Raw genomic sequence first — 21,370 nt, forward strand, 5'->3', positions numbered from 1 at the left:
CTGCCATAGTTTTAGAGCATATTATCAAAGGATTTAATGCTGATCAGTAGAAAAAAAGTCACAGGATTTCTTATAATCCAAAATATTTCTCTCAGGTTTTATACTATCAGTCTTCAGGTTGTTTTTTCCCTAGGTAATGTAATGTAATGTATTTACAGATTCATGTCATCTGTGATGTAAGCAGGGGTAGTACAATAATAAATAAAACGTGCAGCTTTATGTTTTAATACTGTGGTGATCTGGCCTCAGATTCCAAGAGATGCTGCAGCAAGTAACTTTCAAAGCTTTGATCCCTGGGGTGGGAGGAACCTTTCTTTACATCATTTAACTAATGGATTAAATAGTCAGTCTTCCTTAGATACACAGCTGAAACTATTGATCCATTGATTTGAGGAAAGTTTTTTGTTTGCTTGTTTTCTGTTTTGCTCTTTTGGATAATTTTTCAGTAGAAATTTCACAGACCTTGCTTATTGACCACACATTCCCTTGTTACAAACAGTAGAGCCAATTATTAGATGATTGCCTAGGGAAGTATTTTATCTCTAAGTGGCCCACATAAATTCAGACTTGTGACTTTGTTATTATACGGCACCTAACATAAAGAATCCCAAGTTGAACCCACAAAACATAAATCTGAGTTTAAACTGATGAGACTGTAGTACCACTTGCCTCCATGCATAGCAGTTCAGGACCCGAGGCTTTGCTGCTTGCGTCTTGTATACTGAATATCTATTGATTCAAATATAATTCATTGAATAATCCTGATAGTCACTGTTGGGGTTTTTGGACTACCAATAACCCTAAGGAAAGGCTTCCCAAGTGGCACAGTGTAAAGAATCTGCCTGCCAATGCAGGAGATGTGGATTCAGTCCCTGGATCGGGCAGATCCCCTGGAGAAGGAAATGGCAGCCCACTCCATATTCTTCCCTGGAAAATTTCCATGGACGGAGGAACCTGGCAGGCTACAGTCCATGGGGTTCAAAGAGTCAGACACGACTGAGCACGCAGTGTGCATACACACATGCACACAGCCCTAAGGGACACACCTGCTCTTCTCTCAGAACCTTTTGGTCATTAGTTGTTACATGAGAATTTTATTTGTGTTACCTATTTGTCTCATTATCCCAGAAGATAATATTTAAAAGTAAGTTATTTCTTAAAACATTAACTTGACAATTTGAAACAGAAAGGTACTCTTATACCTTTGAGATAGTAATGATGTATTAGAGTCTCAAATTGTTGACAGTACTGTAGAGATCATGAAGGAAAGCGCTTAGAAAAAAACGTAACTTAATATTTTAAAAGGTATTTGCTGTTGGGTAAGCTTTCCTGTTGGCAGTTGGGCATTTCTCTTTTAAAAGCCTGTTTTCACCAAAACAAAATCACTTTAATCATAATTTAAAACCGTTTCCTATTCCTGTGTATGTTTTTAACTTTTACTTTATTTTTAGCACATTTTGATTGAGGTGTATATAGGATGTAAGAACATTATTATTTTGCGTTGTTTTTTTCAACAACAGTGTTGAAAAATAGTAACATAGGCTTTTGTATTCGTATGTGCATACTAGGTCCTGATAACTGGTCCTGCGGACACTCCTTATGCAAATGGCTGCTTTGAGTTTGATGTATATTTTCCTCAAGATTATCCCAGTTCACCCCCTCTTGTGAATCTAGAGACGACTGGTGGTCATAGTGTGCGATTCAATCCAAACCTTTATAATGATGGCAAGGTAATGTAATTGAAGTCCTTTGTTTTTAATGCCAAAGTATTGTAACCCAAAGGTTCTTTGTAATTTGAACTGAAATTTTGTTTTACTTACCTTCTTTTCAAAATACATGAGTTTCTTCATGTTTCTGTTCCCTGTAATCAAAAATCAGCCTCAGGATTGAGAGAGGAAGAACCTGACGGCAGAAACACAATGGTGTTACTTACAAACCACTCACAGTTTTCAGGAGTTACTGTGAGGGACTGACTTACTCAGCACAGCCTTGGTCAGTTGAGTGCTGTCTCCACTCAGAAAACAGTAGTGCCAGGCATCTGTCTTTGCCACTCACCTTTCTTTACTTGCTGTATCGTTGGTTCCAGGTACCTTTTCACTAGTGCCTAAAGATACTATCCATGTCTTCTGATACATACCATTAAGTCTGATTTGTGTTAAAATTTTTTATGTTTTCTTATAAATAGAAAAATTGATTCCTATCCCTGCCCCCCAAAAATGCATAATAAAAATATAAATGAGGTATAATAAAAATCATTTCATATGACAATAAACCTTAAAAATGAGATTTAAAAGAACAATCACTTGTCAAAGGAACTTTGATTTGATGAAATTTCGGTAGTAAATTCTATACTGAGTGTATTCAATGTTTCAAAATTACTCAAAGGTCAGAAGAAACTTCTCAACTTCACAAGCAGACAACGTCTTTGCTGCTGTGAGAACAGCAGATGTGTGAAGTTGATCCGGTTTATTAGAGATGGCCCAAGTTTTCCCCTGGTTTTGCCTTCCTGTTTTTAAAAGGTGCAGCTTATCTCAGATCTGTGCTTACAAGTTATCATTTTGTATTCACCATATGCTCAAATCACAAAGTTGGGATTCATTTTCTGGTTTTATTATAGTATACTTAACCAGAGGTCGACTTTACTTTGAGAAAGCAAAGAACAAGTCTATTATAACTGAGCAAAGTAGATGAAATAGCAATGTTGACTTTATTCAAGGGAGAGATTGGAACTTAATAAAGTTTAAATGTAAGAATTAGTTAAGAAATTATTAGTACTTCCTTAAGAATTACTAGTATAGGTAACAGGTTAAGGACTTAAGATTCCAGGTGGCGTGATATGTCTGATGGTGCTTTAAATGATAATTCACAAAGCTGTTCATATGCACATCCTTTAAAATTATTAGTGAATTTACTAAATGAATTAATGTATTTTGCATTGTTATTCTCACAGAGCATTGAGAGAATACCAAGGAAATACCAATAAAAGCTGCTTTTTTAAAGACTGCTTTAAATGGGCAAATTTGTTGCCCATTACATAAAATTGTTAGTTTACAAGTACATATAATGTGTCCCAGGTTCTCTTTCTCCTCGAGTAAATGTTGGCCTGTGTTTGGCGGATGCTTTGAGTTCATTCTTGCTCTATGAGTGAACAAGTGACTAGTGTCTTCAAGTTTGTTCTGAGGCACTCTGGGGATCCTCAAGATCATGTCAAGGCATCTGCAGGGTCCTCCCTTTTCCTACTTCATGCTTGTGTGAGACCAGATTTTAGTCATGCATTTCAACCAAAACAATATATTACAACAAATGGAATGTAGAGGCAGATTTAAGTCAATATCTTTTTTATTAAGCTATATCCCATTTCAAAAATTTTAGAGATTTTCTTAAATATAAAATAATACCACTTTTCCTCACCAAGAATTTTGTTGTTGATGATGACGTTTGGAAAAGAGTCTTCATTAAAAACATATGTTGCTTGTATTAATCTATAATAGCTGCTAATTCATTTTTCACTAATGAAGAAATTGTAATGCCACATAAATTTAGATCACATCTGAAGATAAAAATTTGTTTTAACAGACCTAACCTTAGGGTTTTGTTGGGGGACTCAGATACTTGGACATAATAACATTTCAATTTTATTCCTAGTTCTGGGTGTTTACTTTTAAAAAGCACTCCTTTCAACTCTGTTTATAACTTTCCCCCCTTCTTTCTCAGGTTTGTTTAAGCATCTTAAATACATGGCATGGAAGACCAGAAGAGAAGTGGAATCCTCAGACCTCAAGCTTTTTGCAAGTAAACAAATTTCTCTTACAGTTTCACTTAGAAAATAAAGAACCATATATGTTTAAGAACTTTTTTTTTAGTGACCAAGAATAAACAAACCATAAAAAATAAAAATGCAGATTGATAGAAAGTACATATGAAATAGCTTATAGGTAAGCAATTCGTACAATGGAATTATATCTCATTTGGAGTTGAGATTCTTAAGTTAAGACATTAAAAATTTCTTTTTGTCAAAATTCCCTGTTAAAAAAATCCCTGACTTGCCTTAAAGTACACTCAGGTGCAACAGGATCAGATAAGTTAGATTAGCCTCTCCCATCTCCCAGTCAGTCCCTACTGGTTCAAACTCAGGTGAGTAGAATTTAATAACTACTAGTATTATGTAGGAGAAGGCAATGGCACCCCACTCCAGTACTCTTGCCTGGAAAATCCCTTTGACGGAGGAGCCTGGTGGGCTGCAGTCCATGGGGTCGCAAAGAGTCAGACACGACTGAGCGACTTCACTTTCACTTTTCACTTTCATGCATTGGAGAAGGAAATGGAAGCCCACTCCAGTGTTCTTGCCTGGAGAATCCCAGGGATGGGGGAGCCTGGTGGGCTGCCGTCTCTGGGGTCGCACAGAGTCGGACATGACTGAAGCGACTTAGCAGCAGCAGCAGCAGTATTACGTATCTCTCCACCCATGATATGATTCTTTTATAATCTAGTTAATAATGGAACTCATCTGAGATTTAGAAGTACTGTCCAGGAATTCATAAATCTTGAGATTTGCCATTCTTGTTTTGCAGAGCATGTATTTCATAGCCTTGAAATTTTTTAAGTTAACTTTCACAAGCCATTGGACTACATAAAATAAAATGTTCTATATTAAAACTATCCGATCAAATCTTTTTTGGCCAGTGCTTCATCTTAATAGTTCAGAATTCCCACAAAAAGACAGACATATTAATGATAGGAATTAACTGTGTTGCTTGGTCCTTAAGGTAACAGAAACAAACTGCTGTTGCTACATAATGAACTACACATTTACAGTTTAGTGTTTATTTTTAGAAAGACAACCATAAATTATCCCCAGGTAAGCTTATTAAAGTTGACCTACCTTGAAAGGATTCTTTTCCTAATTCTTATTTTGTATTCAGTGAAAGAGATAGGAAAGATCATTCTCTAGGATGTGACTCTTTTAGATGTTCTGAAAAGACCTTGCAGCATTCCCATGAATTAAAGAAATGGCACTGTAATATAAGCTTTTTTCCTTTTGCTAATTCGGAGATCCAAGAAAAAGAGATTACATGATTCATTCAAGGTAACTAAAGTTAATAAAATATTTCTCCAGGTACCTGCTTCTTCATTTTAGAAGTGATTATGTAGGGGGAGGTATAAATTAGGAGTTTGGGATTAGCAGCTACAAACTACTATATATAAAATAGCTAAGCACCAGGCTCCCACTGTACAGTGCAGGGATCTGTATTCATTATCTTGTAGTAACCTGTAATGGGAAAGAATATGAAAGTGAATATATATATATTCACTTTTGCTGTATACCAGAAACTAACACAACATAGTAAATCAACAGAACTTCAGTTAAAAAAGATAAAAAGTAATATGTTCAAAAACTTTAAAATAATTTCCTACATGTATGTTACTCTTGTCAACAGAAGCTGTTTTTATGACGAATTTACTCTGAAAGGAAACTAAGACATAGCCTGTTTTTCATGAAGTAAATTAGACTTATACCTGAGAATTGGAATCAATTTTTTGTTGAGTTTATGTACTTTCAAAAAGTAAATTTACAATTAATCTTCAGGTTTTTTTAGTCTAAAATTGTATTTGCTGGGACTTCCCTGGCAGTCCAGAGGTTAACATTATAGTTGCAGTGCTGGTAGCACAGGTTCCATCCCTGGCTGGGGGACTACAGTCACACAGGCCATGGGACATGGCCTAAAAGAAAAGAAAAAAATTGTATTTCCTTTTAACTTTTTTATTGCCTGTATGTCAAATATATACCAAAAGTCCTGGGAGATAACGAAGCTTACTTGGAAGCATTTAAATTTTACAACTTTGGAAACTTGCTACCCTCACATAAATTAGTATCTCTTCTGTGTTTTCCCTTTAGGGCTTTTTGTCATATACATAGTTCACATGGTTATAATTAACATAGTAGATAATTATTTGTGTACCTCTGTGTTCACTTAACATTAGAGCATATCCATCTTTCTAGCTTATATTTTTATAATTTCTAATTGCTGTGTAATAATCTTTTGCGCTCTTATATAATGGAACTATTTCTCCATTTTTTACTAACTTTCACTTTCATTATTTCCATTTAATGGATAATACCATTATTATATCACTTTCCCTATACTTTAGATGGCTTACTAAATATTGATTTCCAGATCTGTGACAAAATTGACTTGAGCAAGAGCAAGAGAGGCTATACATTTTTTGTGACAAGAGTGGATAGCCTTGTCTTCTCCAGACCTTAGGGCAACTTTCAGTCTTTGCCCATTGAGTGTGATCATAGCTGTGGGTTTTTCATAAATTTCCTTCATCATGTTGAGGACATTCCCTTCTACTCCTATTGCCTTGAGTATTTTTATCATGAACAGATGCTGGATTTTGTCAAATGCTTCTTTTGTATCTTTTGAAATGATTTTGTTATTTTTATTTTTTATTCTATTAAATGATGTATTTTTTTTTTCTTTTTAATGAATCAATCTTGCTTTCCTGGGATAAAGCTTAGTTAGTTGGTCATCATGTGTGATTCTTTTTGTAAGTTCAGTTCAGTTCAGTTGCTCAGTTGTGTCCAACTCTGCGACCCTATGAACCGCAGCACGCCAGGCCTCCCTGTCCATCACCAACTCCCGGAGTCTACCCAAACCCATGTCCATTGAGTCGGTGTTGCCATCCAACCATCTCAGCCTCTGTTGTCCCCTTCTCCTCCTGCCCTCAATCTTTCCCAGCATCAGCGTCTTTTCCAAGGAGTCAGCTCTCCACATCAGGTGGACAAAGTATTGGAGTTTCAGCTTCAACATCAGTCCTTCCAATGAAACACCCAGGACTGATCTCCTTTAGGATGGACTGGTTGGATCTCCTTGCAGTCCAAGGGACTCTCAAGAGTCTTCTCCAACACCACAGTTCAAAAACATCAATTCTTTGGTGCTCAGCTTTCTTTATAGTCCAACTCTCACATCCATACATGACCACCAGAAAAACCACAGCCTTGACTAGACGGATCTTTGTTGACAAAGTAATGTCTCTGCTTTTGAATATGCTGTCTAGGTTGGTCATAACTTTCCTTCCAAGGAGCAAGCGTCTTTTAATTTTGTATGTAATTGGATTCGATTCACTAGTTTTTTTTCCTTTTCTGTCTGTGTCAGGCAGCTTGTGGGATCTTAGATCCCCTACCAGGTATTGAACCTCAACCCAGGCATTGAAGGCGCAGGTCCTAAGCACTGAACTGCCAGGGAAAGTCCCAGTTTGCTAGCATTTTGCTTGAGGTTTTTTGTACCCATATTTCTAAGAAACATTGGTTTGTAGGGTTTTTGTGTGTGTGTGATACTGCTTTATAAACTAGAAATAAATGCTTCTAGGCAGAAATGCCTTGCCCCTTGTTCTCTGTTAGAAACTTTCTTCAGAAGCAGACTACAGAGCCTAAGGAAAAAGTAATTTCTTTTTATTTAGATTTTGGGACCCACAATTACTGTTTTACTCTTTTGTTTGTACCCATAAGTTAAAAGTACTTTTGCCAGATTAAAAATCATCCACAAAAACTTCTGAAGGTTATATGCAATTTAAAAGATTTCCAAAATATTTGGAACAGTGACAAACAGTATTAGAATTGCATAGTTTCTTTGTAATGAGATTCTTAAAAGAATATTTATTTGTGTAAAAATATAAAATTTTGTAGTGTTATGTCATAGGTCTCATATCCAGCAGTAACCTGGTAATAGTCTTGATTATTTGCATAATTTAAGGTCAAAAGTCATATCATTCATTAGAACTATCATCAAGAATTACTGCATTTTGTCAATAACACCAAATTTTACATTTGCTTATGTGATTGGTTTTTAATGTTGCTATAATATATCTAAAATGTATATTAATGTCTTATAAATAATTTGTTACAGTTGGATGTTAATAAAGATGTCGTGCAAGAGTAAACATACTTAATGTCACATAATCAACCATTCATAAACCTTTGTATAATATGATAATGTATAAATCCTAACATTTTTCTTAAAATTGAAAGTTCTGGAAATCACCCGTTGATTATAGTCCTACCCAGTAGCAGCATAATTTTCCATAGAGGAGGGTACTTGCTATTCTGAAAACCTAAAGCATTTTAACTAAGACTTGTTTCTTTCCATTATCCTACATATGTTATTTCGTATACTATAGTTTCTTGTTACAGATTAATATTTTGGATTGTATAGTCTGTACTTTGCTGTGTTTGAAATATCTATAATAATTTTTTTTAATGTAACAGACTAAGTCAAAGAATTAAATCTTCTGACATGATATAATTGGAAAATAAAGGCATTGATAGAAGACAAGATTGCTGACTGGTTGATGGCCTAATAGCAGATGTTACAGCAAGGTTAAAATTTTTGGTTGACACAGTTAATGAAAGGAAGCACTTATATGATTCTTGATTTAGTCAGCCTCTGAATAAGTTATAATGCAATTTTGTGGATACTAACATAAAGCTAAAGAGGAGAGGGACAGTAAATTCAGCCTATGAATAAAAGTTTTTTTTTTTTTAACTCTTCATGAAAATATCAGAGGACTGACTAAAAATCAGTGAACTTACACTATGGAATGAAAATATATTGTTTATTATTACATTAACTTTAGTATAATTTATGTACATAATATGGTATCTAGTAGATGTTTTTCTGCTAATTAATGACTCATTCTGAGAAAGCACTTTACCAGATATAGCTATGATGAATATTGGGATTTTTGGGGTTTGTTTACTTCTTGGTTTAATCCAGGAAGCTCTTAAGTTTTGTTGATCAAAATGGAGCTCATGCTGACTCCTGTTTGCATACCCATACGTTAAAATATGGGTAAAACTAAGTTTTTCTTAGTTTCAGAAAACTAAGATTATGGCATCTGGTCCCATCACTTCATGGCAAATAGATGAGGAAATAGTGTCAGACTTTATTTTTTTGGGCTCCAAAATCACTGCAGATGCTGATTGCAGACATGAAATTAAAAGACGCTTACTCCTTAGAAGGAAAGTTATGACCAACCTAGATAGCATATTCAAAAGCAGAGACATTACTTTGCCAACAAAGGTCCATCTAGTCAAGGCTATGGTTTTCCCAGTAGTCATGTATGGATGTGAGAGTTGGACTGTGAAGAAAGCTGAGCGCCGAAGAATTGATGCTTTTGAACTGTGGTGTTGGAGAAGACTCTTGAGAGTCCCTTGGACTGCAAGGAGATCCAACGAGTCCATTCTGAAGGAGATCAGCCCTGGGTGTTCTTTGGAAGGACTGATGCTAAAGCTGAAACTCCAGTACTTTGGCCACCTCATGCGAAGAATTGACTCATTGGAAAAGACTCTGATGCTGGGAGGGATTGGGGGCAGGAGGAGAAGGGGACGACAGAGGATGAGATGGCTGGATGGCATCACGGACTCGATGGACGTGAGTCTGAGTGAACTCCGGGAGTTGGTGATGGACAGGGAGGCCTGGCGTGCTGCAATTCATGGGGTCGCAAAGAGTCGGACACGACTGAGCGACTGAACTGAACTTAAGTTAAAATATATTGTTTTTAGAGTAAGAGTGATTTTGTTTTCTGTTTTGCTGTCTTCTGGATGCATGGTGTCATTTTTACTCCAGGAAAGAATAGCTATTGTATATTAATTACACTTACTTATGAGTCCTACTGTTTTACACCCCTCGATACCTTATTTAGTTCTCACAGTTGTAGGTATGGTTTCTATTTTACAAAATAAGGATTCTGAGGGGATGAAGTTATTCTGCCTGTCTTGGTCTCTCTCACTTCATAACATACTGTTTCTCAGAGTTAGAGAAATCATTAATTTCAAATATTGAAAATCAAACCCTTAAAAAAGAGAAATTCTTCTTCTCAAGCATTTATTTACTGTTTTTTCATGGGAGTGCTTTTTGGGCTACAGTAAAGTGTGCTGTGAAATAAAATGAGTAAATCTGTGAGATAATTTAAGACTCCAGAAATTCCATAAAACGAATATTTTGACTCCTAAATAGCTTGGTTCACTGAAGAAAAATGAAGCAGCATTTATGTAATCTCCTAAAAGGTATATGTTAAAAAACATGAATAGAAGATGCCCATTAAAAGTAGATAATGTCACCCGGTGATAAAAGACCACATGTTATCAATTACTCTTTGAATTTAATTCCAGAAATATTGATCTCTGCTATTGTGTTATAAAATGCAAATGTTATAATTCAGTTTTTTAGCAGAAAATGTTATACCCAAATTTATATCTCTAGTTTTCTTTGTTCTATACACAAAACATCTATTTTTTTCCTTTATATAGTTTAGCTGTTTTAAAAAACCAAATGTGGTATGAATCTGAAGTAGTTTATAAATTGTTTGAATCTCCAGCTCCCTGAGTTTATAAAACCATATTTTGCCTCAAAGAATGTGAGGTTAAGTAAGTAACTGAATCCTGTGTTACAAAATTTCTTCTCTGCTTTTGTAGAAAATAAGGATATACCCTACTTATATAAGAGGAAGGTTATTTAAAAGGGAAGAGGAAAGGAAATAATAAATATTCCCTGGAAGATTATTTCAGAAGTATCAGATTTGAGTTGAGGGGAAGTATATAGCCAAGGGAAATCACTTTCCTTCAGTATTATATTTAGTTTCAGTAAGTTTAAAAATTATGAGATCTTTGCCTCGAAATTAATACACGTTAAATTTTTTTCTCTAGTTGACCTTGACCTCAATAACGTGGTTACCTCAGTTCATATTTCACCTTATTTATTCATAGGTCATATATTTCAGGTTCAAGTTTCCAATTTTTAACAGTTTTTAAGAATATCTATCCCTTTTCTAAGGTGCATATCCTTGACTTCGCTTAATCATCTTTCCTAATGAAAATGTTAATCCTTTTTAATTTATGAAGTGGGCAGATTGTAGCTAATATTTTCCTGCCTTCAAAGATTTCATATTAGCTAGTTATATATTAGCAAGGAGTATTGTATTAATAATAATGACCTCTAAGTATTGATTATATCTAGAAAAACAAACCTGGTGTATAAGTAGGGAATCAGAGGTGGTCTTAGAACCATATCATCTTGCCAGTGAAGGGTCTAGTAAGAAGATTTTTGTGATACTGTGAAAGTCAATTTTCCTTGGAATTGAAATACAGACTGCCTCATGTAGTTTTCCTTACGAGTGAGTATTGTTACGAGTACATTGTTAGTGTTATGCTCTTTAAGGACAATTTGAGCAAAATGATGTCTAAATTGATATGAGATGTTTATAAGCAAGTGTTTTTTCAGGAGTTTTAGGAAATAGGATATTGAAACCTATGATTCTTTTTCAAGGATTCAAGAATGTAAAACATATGATATATAAAAATTATATAAGATTCTGTTGTACCTTTGCTTTAATGAAGTATTTCGGTGTCAGTTATTAACATCGACTTCATGGTAATAAAATTATGTGGAAGCATTTACTCAAAGGGACTCCAGTTGATGAAGGAAGGTATTAGTTCACCGGCAGTAAAATGTCCTGTCGTAACTGGTTTTTGTTTCTTTGTTTGTCAGGTGTTGGTGTCTGTTCAGTCCCTTATATTAGTAGCGGAGCCTTATTTTAATGAACCAGGATATGAACGGTCTAGAGGCACTCCCAGTGGCACACAGAGTTCTCGGGAATATGACGGAAACATTCGACAAGCAACGGTTAAGTGGGCAATGCTAGAACAAATCAGAAACCCTTCACCATGTTTTAAAGAAGTATGTTTAATAAAATTAATGAAATACTTTTTTAAAGACACTATATAATATAGTTTATTAGTATCATGCTTGCGTTTATACTTAGTGTATCTGTGCTGTATTTACTATTGTCTTTAATCATTAAAAATCAGTAGTAGTATAGTACAGATGGATTTTTTAAACCATTACTTCCTAAAAGACATCTGACTATGTTTTTGGACAGTTAGAGGTTAAGATATTTTTCTTGGAAAAGGAGATGGCAACCCATTCCTGTATTCTTGCCTGGGAAATCCCATGGGCAGAGAAGCCTGGTGGGCTACAGTCCATGGGGCGGCAAACAGTTGAACATGACTTAGCAGCTGACCAGCAGCGGCGGCGAGATAACTTTTCTAGTTATCTTGCAGATAGAAACTTTGCCCTTATACTAATATCTGTGAGTCAACATTGTAGAAAAAGATAATTTATTTTCTTTAGGAAAAAGTTGGATTACTTTCTGAAACCTGTCTTGATGCTGTGACATGCTTTTATTCTACCACATCCTGAAGTGTGGCTCTTTTCCTGGGCTTAGTCATCTCTCTTTAGTCTGCCTAAAATATGATTATATTTTTCACGTGTCATATCAGATTACTTTATCATATCTTAACACTATAACTCTGTCATGAAACATTTTTGTTCTTAGATTGTACTAGAAACCACAATACTTTAGAGGAAAAATTGGCATATTTACCTGACAGAAAATTGATCTTTAATATCTTCAAAGATATTTAAAATTTTTAAAGATCCTGTAATATTTTTAAATTGATCGTTAATTTTGTTAAGCAAATATTGTGTTATTACTATGTAGCTATATATACGAAGTTAACAAGTGGCATCATTGAATCTATTGAAGGAGTGTAAAAAATGTTTCTCCTTCTATTGTTACTAAATGAATTTGCACTTTGACAAAGTTGCGTATTTTATTTTTGTAAAGGCTTGTATTCAAGGCTGTGGATAATTATTACTTTTCCTAATATTACAGGAAATACAAACATGCATTTCTTTATACTCGTAAGCATAGTGTTCTGTCCCTTTTCAAACTTGGGTTACTTATATTAAGCAACTCATTTTGCAGCCAACATCTATTGCACTAAGGTACTCTGAACCCGAGGAAAAACAAAACTCAGTTCCTGCCCATGAGAAACTTAATGTTCCTCCTGTTTGTATCATCAACTAATTTCTCAGTGTCCTTAAGACTCAAATAATGTATCCAGATATATAAACCACTTGACAAGTCTACCAGAGTATATAATAACCACCTCAAACCTAAACACTGTAAAACTGCACTTTGATTCTTCCTTTCGTCTTTCAGTAAAAGCACCATTTAAACCCCAGACCGTAGCCACTTGTGGCTTCATTCTTTTACTCACATACTACATTCAGTCTATCCATTGAATCTTGTTCTGTGCTTATCGTGGCTCTTCATGTTAGGTTGTTTCTTACTCATTTTGTATCCTTGTTTGCATCAAACTCAATAACTTATTGGTGTTTTACATCCATTCCCAGGCTTTCCTAATGACTTTTCTGTTGTAGGTGTTGTCTTTTCTTTAGGGGAGACAAGCTCATTGGGCAGTGTAGTAAGTAGCTCACCCACAATACAGAATAATAATTCCCAAATGACCTATTTTCTAGTTTAAATTTGTCAAAAACAGACTTACTACGTACACAGAAATTTTGCTCAGTTTTCCAAAAAGAGAAGTTTAAAAAAGTGAAATGTAAAGTATATTTATCACATGGAGATAAGCTTCATAAAATAAAATCTTGTTCATAAGTTAACCAGAAGACAAAATTAATAGTGCGTATTTTAGGGCTAGGTTCTGATTTTTATGCAAATACCAGTGATTTAGAATCTCTTTACCCATCCAGATGTTGTTTGAGTTCTCTTTGAAAGATAGAAATTGACAGTTTTTCTGTTTTCAGTACTTTTTCTCCTAGTTATTCATTTATTTACATTTACTTCTGATTCTGTTGTGTTCTAGATATCTTAACGTTCTCTGGATAAGATTAACTAATGAAATGTCTGAGTGGGATAGGACATTATTTTTTGCTCTAGAACCTGGCTGTTTCAACACATGTCATCTGATGCCATAATCCTGATTCTTCCACGTTATCAATAATAATGTACAGTTCACCACACTGAGTTCTCTGGAGACCAAAAAAAAAAAAAAAATTGCCATATCTTTTAAATTTTATTTCTTTGTAATGCCACATATGTTGTCTTTTAAATTCTGACTTGATCACCTTTTGTCCTCTGGCGTGGTTTACTCTTAAGGTTATACATAAACACTTTTACTTGAAAAGAGTGGAGATCATGGCCCAGTGTGAGGAGTGGATTGCTGACATCCAGCAGTACAGCAGTGACAAGCGGGTTGGCAGGACCATGTCTCACCATGCAGCAGCTCTCAAGGTGAGTAACCCTCCCTCACAGAAGCCTTGCTGGTGGCTTTAAAAGAAGAGGTATATGTTCCCTGACAGAACTATGACCACTAGCAAGAAACAGTAAATGTATTAAGTTCAGAGGCTCCCCAAAAGTCTACAGAAAAGATGCATTCCTTTTGACAATGAATTGACAGTTCCTAAAATTAAAAGTGAGTATAGGAAGTGAGCCAGCAGAGCCCCATAGAGTTGTATGAAGATGATGGGGAGACGCTGTGCACTGTGTTCCTCTAGGCCTCTTCCTTTGCAGGATTTTGTTACTTGGAGTAGTGAGGGAGATTGTAGAGCCCCTGACAGCTGATGGGTGTGGTAGTTAGTGTGTGTGATACAAACCTGTTTGCGGGGAAGCGAGCTGTTGATTTCAACTTGGAGTGTTCACAGAATGGAAATGTAGAACGTGATGGTTTGGGAGTGAGTGGATTTTTTTTTTTTGATGTGGGAATCATAGCTTCAACAGCCACTCTTTCTTCCCTGCCTTGGGATACCTGCTCGCCTCTGTTCCTTTTATCCTCCATTGATAACGGTTATCTCTACTGGCTCCTTTCCTTCTAACTTTAAAAGTATCTTCACTTAAAATGATTAGATGATGATGATGATAAGGGATTATTAGTTTTTTATTGGTGAATTTTTTAAATATTCCTGTTTTTTCAGGTTACACACAGAAATATTTATGAATGTAAAACCATGTGATATCTGAGGCTTGCTTCAAAATAAAATGAGAAAAGTGGTGGGAATATAGATGAAGGAAGACTAGCCATGAGTTGATAAGTGTTGAAGTAGACTCATGGAAGTTCTTTTTTATATTCTGCCTACTTCTGTGTATATTTGAGATTTTCCATTTTATATAAAACCTTTAAAAAGAAAACTGTTTCTTAACATCTGCATCTTTCTAAGATAGTTTTCTCTTGCCCCATTTATAAAAATGTTTTTGCCTTTTTACTACCAAACTAGAGCTGTTAATACTTTTGCCTCTGTTTTTAAATGACCCTCTCGCTAAAGAGCATTTTGCAGTTGAATTTCCGTTCTGTGAAAGTTATCAACTCTGTGGTTGTCAAAGCCAGTGACCCTGGCTTCCTGTCTACAGCCCTCATCCCCGCTTCAGGCTTTTACAGATGTTGCTTTTCACCTGCTGTGCTGGCTCACTTCCATTCAGTTTTCATCTTAAATTTCGCTTCATGGAACCTGCCTTGACTTTTAAATTGGATGATTTCAGTATAATCTCTTGTAACACCATACCTACCTATTAAAAACACTCATAACACTGATCTAGTGTTTGTGTTTCCCCCTGTACTTTTCATCTGTGGACGGTCTTTCCACTTGTTTTTTCTAGTGCAAACTTTTAAAAGTTGTCTGCTCTTAGCTTTCTCAAAGTTATATTACTGGCATATTACTTGGATATCCTGTCTTTCTGACTTTCTGTATTTACTTAATTTTAAACACTTTCCTCTGTCTTAAAATCCTCAGATTACATTTATATTCCCCTTCATCTAGTACACCTATCTGTTCAGTGCTGGATCCTGTCAGTGCTGCCTTCATACAGAAATTTCTCTCCCCATTTTTCTCTTCAGTGCTCAGAGCTCAGTCTTCCTCTCCTTCATTCCCACCCTTACAGTTTTTTCTGTAGCACATAACCAGATCAATATCTTCCCAAGTGTGTTTAGATATGTCTTTCCCTGACACAAAAACTCAATGGCTAAATTCCAGCCAAAGCAACTTTGGCTTTGTTGCTTCAGTTGGTATCTTGCTTTTATCTCAGATTCTCATTGTCTTTTGTTTTTGTGTCATCCTGATTTAAAAATCTCTATTTCTGAATCAGCCTACATTTTCATCATCTGAGATATACTTTTGCTGCTGAATGCTAATTGAGAAAAGTATGCAGCTGTTCTGTTTAATTTCACAATAAAGGCATAGTATTCCCACCTTAACTGGGCCTCAATTGTCAATAATAATAATAATAATAATTGTCAATTTTGTTTTTTATTCTTTAGTTAATGTTTTCTCCTATTGTTCACGGTAGAAGGGAAATTGGGGCTAGAAAAATTTTAAGTTGCCAGTATGTAAATATATTTTGAAGCCTTACAAATGGCTACAAATGTATAGTTGTTTTATCTTGCTTATTTATGTAAACTTCCAGCCAAAATGTAGGCTCTTTTAAGTCAGAGATCATGTAATTGGTCCTCTATATCCACAGGGGATTAGTTCCAAGATCCCCTGCAAATACCAAGATCCACAAATGCTCAAGTCCCTTAGAGAAAATGGCATTGTATAGTCGGTCTCTATCCAGCTGTATCTTCCTTATTTTACTCCTTGCTTTTTACATTATTACTGCTGAACACAGTGCCTTGTTCTAGGAATGCTGGTTAATTTTCAGCATCAGCTATTGACAGGCCTAATTTTCAAAGTCCTTAGTGTGAGATTTGAGATCCTTTGTCTCTCACTAGAAAGTTATAAATTAAAGCTTAATGTTTGTAAACAACCAACCACTCTCTATTAACATCTCTATATCCTTCCATAAATGGCAGTATAGGTAATACAAAGTTAGGTACTCTCTCTAGATCTTCTTTTTTCATTTGTTTACATTTTCAAAAATTCTGATGATGAAATTATTTCTAAGGTGTATTCCAAGCATGACATGAGATAATGAGTATGAAACATTTCAAGTGTTCTGTATAAGGCCTAGTACCTGAGAAATGCTGTTTTCATTCTTTAAAATAGCAGTGGGTTTATTTTAATTTATGGACTGCTTGTCTCAAAAATATTTAAGGCAGAGGCAGCGTGTATCACAAGTCAAGATATTCTCTTTAACTTGAAACTATATATTGCAAATGACTGGTGTCCTCTAAGCCATTAATAATGCAGTTTCTGTTACAGAGGTCGGGGCATTGGTAGAGTCTGTGGTCATGCTACTCAGGTACTTAGGGCTTATCAGCAACATCAGATATTTTGAGATAGAGATTTGTGCCAGTTTTGTTCACTTGCCTGTTAGAGTAGCTAGCTTAAGGAAGATCCACAATAAATATTGGTAGACCCAATTCTTTGGATTAGTTTTAAACTCATTGCCTCCCTTCAGTGATGTTGTGCTAGTCCTAGTATTTGGAATTCTAACATCACTCCTTCTCCCCTGCACAGCGTCACACTGCTCAGCTCCGAGAAGAGCTGCTCAAACTTCCCTGTCCTGAAGGCTTGGACCCTGACGCCGATGATTCCTCGGAGATGTGCAGTGCCACAGCTGGTGCTGAGGAGACTCTAATGCATGATCAGGTCAAACCTAGCAGCAGTAAAGAACTCCCCAGTGACTTCAAATTATGAGCTGCGTTGACGTGGACATCATAGACACAAAGGCTTTGAAGCACAAGCCAAATATGTCAATATTTGTATGTAAGAAACTAATTATGTAATAGGTAATGAAACTGAAACTATACTACACCCTTAAGGAGATCCAGTTTAATTCAAGGTGATCTTTTATTTACCTGTACAAGAGTGTAAACTTTTGTGTGCTTTTATTTTTCAATTGTGAGAACCACTGATTGGTATGTTCAACAAATTTGTGTATACAAAGAAATGGAGAAATCACTGATTATATAAGGGAAACTACCTTAGGAAAGAATGTTTACTGAATGTTTGTTTTCTTTTTTTTACTGTAGAGTGAAGGGTTGTTAACAAAGAATATATATTGGTCATTCTTACAACTACTATTTAAAGTCAGCAACTTTTCACTGAATTTGATAGATTTTATGTTTGACCATATCTTCATGCTCATATTTGATTTCTGAAGACCTCCTCCATACACTTCAATAAAAGTTAAATGGACATACTCCCTCTTTTTTGATTTACTGGTACATTTTTTAAATGATAAATCTGCCATAAAATGCATTATAGCTGAAGAGTTGCACTTGTATGGATGAATTTATTACATTCAACGTATTTAATTTTATGCTTTCTAAAATTCTAAGATGCAGAAAAATAAATGAACATGATTTTATTCTATGCCAATATTTGGGCCTGTGAATGTATCTGTTATTTGAATTTAAGTCTATGAAAAAGAATGGTCAATTTGAAAAGTCACTCTAAACTGAATTTTCCTTAAAGGGCTCCTGTCTTCCTGGACTGTCTGGTTTTATTACTAACGTCACATGTATGTATTAAACACTGAGGCTCTGTAGAGCAGAGAGGATGGACCTCTCTGGTGCTGTACTTGCCATATAGGCTCATTTTCATGCAAATTCTTCCTAGAGCCAAATAAATAAAGACTTAGGTGTATTAGTATGTCTTGTTTCTAAAACAGTTTGCCATGGTGTGAAATGCTGTTTCTACAAGGAATTGGACACTTTCAAGAACTACTCATGGGAAAGGAAAGGATATATATATATATGTTTTAGACCAGTTATCACAAAGGAAAACCTAAAATGATTCTTGACAGTGTCTATACAAAATAAACTGGCCTGTGAAAACCCTGAATCTGGAGCTGACCAGGAGGAGAAGCTGTATCCTGAACAGTGAGTTCATCTGTGAAGGAACAGGAAAAGTAGGGATCGTGATACTCGTGCAACAAGCTCTAGAGCTCCATAAAGTGAACGAAGTGTGTGACCAGGAAATCAGAGTTTCCAAAATACCTAACTTTAGGTCTAGTGAGTTACACCAAGCATGACAGAATCGAGTTAGTTTATGAGAAAGAAGAGTCATCAAGTTAGTTTACGAGAAAGAAGAGTCATTTAAATGTTACCTGCAGACATGCTAGCTTATATCTCAGAATAAAGTTATCAGCGACAAGTGATAAAAGGACAGTCATCAGTCCTCTACGGTTTTTTTTTTTTTTTTTTTTTGGTCTGTACGGTCCTGTCAGGGATAGACAATAAAAGCTTCTATCCAAGTATTTGTTTACCTCCAATTTTGGAGTTTATTTTTGATCATTAAAATAAGTAAATAAATGAAAGTTGCTCAGTTGTGTCCGACTCTTTGCAGCCCCATGGATTATAGCCTACCAAGCTCCTCTCCATGGAATTCTCCAGGCAAGAATACTGGAGCGGGTAGCCATTCCCTTCTCCAGGGGATCTTCCCAACCCAGGGATTGAACCCACGTCTCCCACATCACGGGTGAATTCTTTACCAGCTGAGCCACAAGGAAAGCCCAATCAAGTAGGGTCATTTTCCCCATTTCACTCCATTAGTCCTCAGAAAGCTTTATAAAAGCAAACAGTGTCAGTACTATAAGTTCCAATTCATGTTTTTGTAAAAACCAAGGCCTAACATCTGAATTTGAGACTTTAGTCTATTTTGGTTCCATCTGGAGTCTAGACTTTCTGCCAACAAACGTTGGAGCATTCACTTTGTAGGTTCCTGCACTTGAGGATTAAATGACAAACGTGAAAACCATGTCAATGAAGAATGGTAAGTTCTCTGATACTCTTATTGACAGGATACTATTAGGAGCGCAGAGGAGGGACACTTAACCTCAGACAAAATGTTAATGATTTGATCATGAGTGCTTCCTGAAAAAGATACCCTAAGTCTTAAAGAATGAGGATAAATAAGTTAGCCAGGCATAAGTTATTCCAGACGCAAGGGAGCAAAAGGAGATGTTGAGTTAATGGCAGCATGTTCGATGCTATTGGATTTTAAGAGGCAAAGTTGGGATTGTTAAATGGATGGTCTTGGGCTGTGGTGTGGGGAAGCTAGGAGGGATTGGGTCACAGAAGAACTTGTTTGTCCTGTTTAGGAGCTTTGACATCCCATTGGTGATGGAGGGCTGTCCGGTAACCTTAATTAGAGGAGCGGCCGGGTCGGATCATGTTTCAAGAAGATCATTCTGCCAGCTCTTGGGTGGCAGGGAAGTCAGTTGAGAGCCCACAGTAGAGTCCAAGTGGTAGTCATCGAGGACAGTGAAGGGATGGAGAGAAAGCAACAAGTGACAGAACTGGGGGAAACAGATATTTTTTGGTATGAGAATACCTTCAGGATGTTTTCAGGCTGAAGAGAAGGGTAAATGGGGAGGCCTTGGAGAAGGCTGGGGCAGATGCCAGCAGACACAGGGTGGCCTTGGTCCAAGAGCATGTGCAGAAGTTAGTAAACCCAACTGGTCAGTTCCTAAAGCTATTAACTCATGAAGTTGTGATCTTGAGAAATTAAAAAAAAAACTGCTTAAGATAACATTCTAGCATTAAGATCAGCATCTCTGAAATCAAACGTAGAAGGTAGTGTAAACATTTTTTCTTTGATGTCCTATAATTGGATTTGTTTAGAGTAAGATGGATGAGGTGAAACGTTTTAGTCATTGTGTCCACCTGTGGTGAAGGGTCAAGGTTTTTGGTTACCCTTCTTTCCATTGGAGACCAGTACTTTCTAAAACACAGTGAAGATGTTGCAGCATTGAACCACTGCTTATTCACTTTCTGTACTTAGCCTGCTGCCAGTGGCCACAGTCTGTGGGCTGCGACTTGAGCAGCCCTGTGCTGAATAATTCATATGACAGGTGGCCCCTCGTCAGGCATTGCTAACTGCTTATTTATTCCTTAAACCAAAGCTAGTTATTTGGTAGACAGATTTCTACAGTTGCTTTTTTTTTTTTTTTACCATATTAATAGTTTTCCACAATTTAATGCAGAGTTAATAGGATGGTATGTCCATGAGACTGGTTAGACCGGAAGATTCCAAGATAAAAACAGACAGGCCTGCTGAATCAGCCTAGAGGTGGGAACAGACCAAGTTGCAGACCTTGGTGGAGCTGTGTACTCGGCTGAAGCGGCAGCCAGGAGCTACCACACCAAAGATGGTCAGGACATGGCCAGGCCTCGGGTCCAGTTGGTTTGGTTCCAGTAATAGTGATAGTCATACTCCAGTGAGTGGAAAATACTTTAAGATACAAAACCTGAGATTAAACACTTAATTTTCTGGTATCTTCCCTTATATTCTTATTTTCTGTACTTTTCTATATAATTGGTATATTGTATGTTCAATTTTATCACCTTTTTAACACATTACATACTTTTTATCAAAATTAATGGCTTCATAATATGGATATACTTAGCTTCTTACTGTTAGACATTCAGGTTATTTCCGTTTTGCTAATTATAAATAATGCTCTAATGAACATAGTCTATATCTTTTATTTCCTTATGATAAAGCCTAGAATTACCAGGTCAAAAGGTTTGATATACAATGACTTACTGCTTTCCAGAGAGGTT

The 21,370-nt window shown here is 36.0% G+C and overlaps 1 protein-coding gene across 8 annotated transcripts in view; it reads left to right on the forward strand.

Moving 5' to 3' along the window:
- The window catches only part of BIRC6 (baculoviral IAP repeat containing 6), a 213,305-nt gene extending 194,856 nt beyond the window's left edge, over positions 1–18,449 (forward strand). For all 8 annotated transcript variants that reach the window (XM_070798081.1, XM_070798080.1, XM_070798083.1 and 5 more), the window contains 5 exons: positions 1,569–1,730; positions 3,715–3,792; positions 11,550–11,738; positions 14,026–14,160; positions 17,319–18,449. In XM_070798081.1, the coding sequence (XP_070654182.1) occupies positions 1,569–1,730; positions 3,715–3,792; positions 11,550–11,738; positions 14,026–14,160; positions 17,319–17,498 (744 nt within the window). In that variant the 3' untranslated portion in view covers positions 17,499–18,449. The remainder of the gene's footprint in view (positions 1–1,568; positions 1,731–3,714; positions 3,793–11,549; positions 11,739–14,025; positions 14,161–17,318) is intronic.
- The last annotated feature ends 2,921 nt before the right edge of the window (positions 18,450–21,370 follow it).

Source organism: Bos indicus, chromosome 11 (assembly GCF_029378745.1).
Source record: "Bos indicus isolate NIAB-ARS_2022 breed Sahiwal x Tharparkar chromosome 11, NIAB-ARS_B.indTharparkar_mat_pri_1.0, whole genome shotgun sequence".
Taxonomy (NCBI): Eukaryota; Metazoa; Chordata; class Mammalia; order Artiodactyla; family Bovidae; genus Bos; species Bos indicus.